The following is a 1,727-nucleotide window of genomic DNA, read 5'->3' as shown; positions in this document are numbered from 1 at the left end:
AGGGGGAAGCCATAACCGAAGAGAGCGGTACGAAGGAAATGCCAATCAACAGTATCATAAGCTTTTTGGATGTCAACCTTGAAGGCACAGCGGGGAGGGCCCCGATGCTTATGATAGCCACGCATGAGCTCCTGAATGAGAAGAACGTTGTCCGTGATGAGCCGACCCGGGATGAACGCAGACTGGTTGACATCAACCAGAGAGGAAAGATGGTCTTTGATCCGATCCGCGATAATCTTGCTAATGATTTTATACACGACATTACAGCAAGCAATGGGGTGGAAGTCGGTGACCCGAGACGGGGCAGCAGACTTAGGAATGAGCGCAAGGTTAGTGCTGTTTATAGACTTAAGGAGCTTACCAGACGTGAAGAACTCACGAACGGCAGAGCACAGGTCCTTGCCAACGATATCCCAAACAGCCTTGAAAAATTTAGCGGTGAACCCATCAGGACCAGGCGCCTTGTCATCCCCAATCTGGAAAAGGGCCTTCTTGATCTCGGAATCGGAAATGGGCACGAGCATCGAAGCAGCCTGATCAACATTAAGCTTATTAGAGAAGAGGAAAGCGGGATCACGGATGGGGAGAGAAGGATGAGGAGTCCCAAGAAAATTCTGGAAGTGGGAGACAAAAAGATCAGGAACCTCCTCCTTTGAGATCCAGAGACCGTCAGCATTTTGGATGGTGTCAATATTATTCCGGCTGATACGGCTCTTAACCGATTTATGGAAGAACGTAGAGTTTTTATCTCCCTCACGGAGCCAATGGATTTTAGCTTTTTGCTTCAGGAACCTTTCCTCATCAAGGCAGGCACTATTATAGGCAGATAAATACCCACAGTGCTCCTCACGGAGGTCCACGTTTTCAGGGTCCCTATCAAGGGCAGTCTGGACCCTGTCGAGCTCAAGACGGATTCTAGTGACATTAGAGAACAGGTTACCCTGATCTTTGAGGAGCTTACGGATAGGGCCTTTGAGATTTTTAAGGTTTAGGAATACCTTATACATCTCATAGCCAGATAGGTCAGGGCTCCAGCTCGAGGCCACGACAGAATAGAAAGCCTCTTTATGAGTAAGGAAATTGGGGAATTTGAATGGTTTGGGTTTACGAGGAGACCGAGATGGAAGCGTAAGAATCGCCGGGCTATGATCCGAAGAACGGTAGGGGAGAAAGACAACAGAAGCAGAAGGGAAAAGGGCAAGGGAATGAGAATTGCCCAAGACACGGTCAATCTTTTTAAGAAGACCTCCCGTACCCTTGGGGTTTTTAGTCCAAGTGAAAAACAGACCCTTGAAATTGACATCCTCCACCTCAAGGTGTCGGACACATTGACGAAAATCATCCATACCACGATTAGGGCCCGAGATGCCAGAAGAGCTGTCCTTAGGGTCAAGGGCAACATTGAAATCACCCATGATAAACCATGGGGTGTCCTTAACGACATGCTTATGGCCCTTAAGAGAGGCCCATAACTGGCGACGGGCGATATGGTAATTATCCGCATAAACAACAGAAAGGAAAAGAGTCTTAGAGGAGTCATGGATCTTAACCTGAAAATGCATCACCTGATCGGTGGCATTTAGAAGCATCATGTCAACATGGACGGGGTTCCATGCAACAATGATACGAGTGCCTCTAAGGCACAGGGAGCCATTAGAAGCCCAGGTCCAAGACCCAAAAACACGCTCACAGATAGAAGGAAGAGAAGACACAGAAGCACGCGACTC

The 1,727-nt window shown here is 48.2% G+C and overlaps 1 protein-coding gene across 1 annotated transcript in view; it reads right to left on the bottom strand.

Moving 5' to 3' along the window:
- Positions 1 to 1,727, bottom strand: part of LOC112502092 — a 4,692-nt gene that overhangs the window by 1,624 nt on the left and 1,341 nt on the right. Inside the window, exon 2 of the mRNA XM_025105917.1 lies at positions 43 to 1,635. Coding sequence (XP_024961685.1) covers positions 43 to 1,635 — 1,593 coding nt within the window. The remainder of the gene's footprint in view (positions 1 to 42; positions 1,636 to 1,727) is intronic.

This window comes from Cynara cardunculus, unplaced genomic scaffold (assembly GCF_001531365.2).
Source record: "Cynara cardunculus var. scolymus isolate 2C unplaced genomic scaffold, CcrdV1 Un_Scaffold_920, whole genome shotgun sequence".
Lineage (NCBI taxonomy): Eukaryota > Viridiplantae > Streptophyta > Magnoliopsida > Asterales > Asteraceae > Cynara > Cynara cardunculus.
Note: the sequence above shows the minus strand (reverse complement) of the source record. Positions and strands in the feature narration are given on the sequence as shown.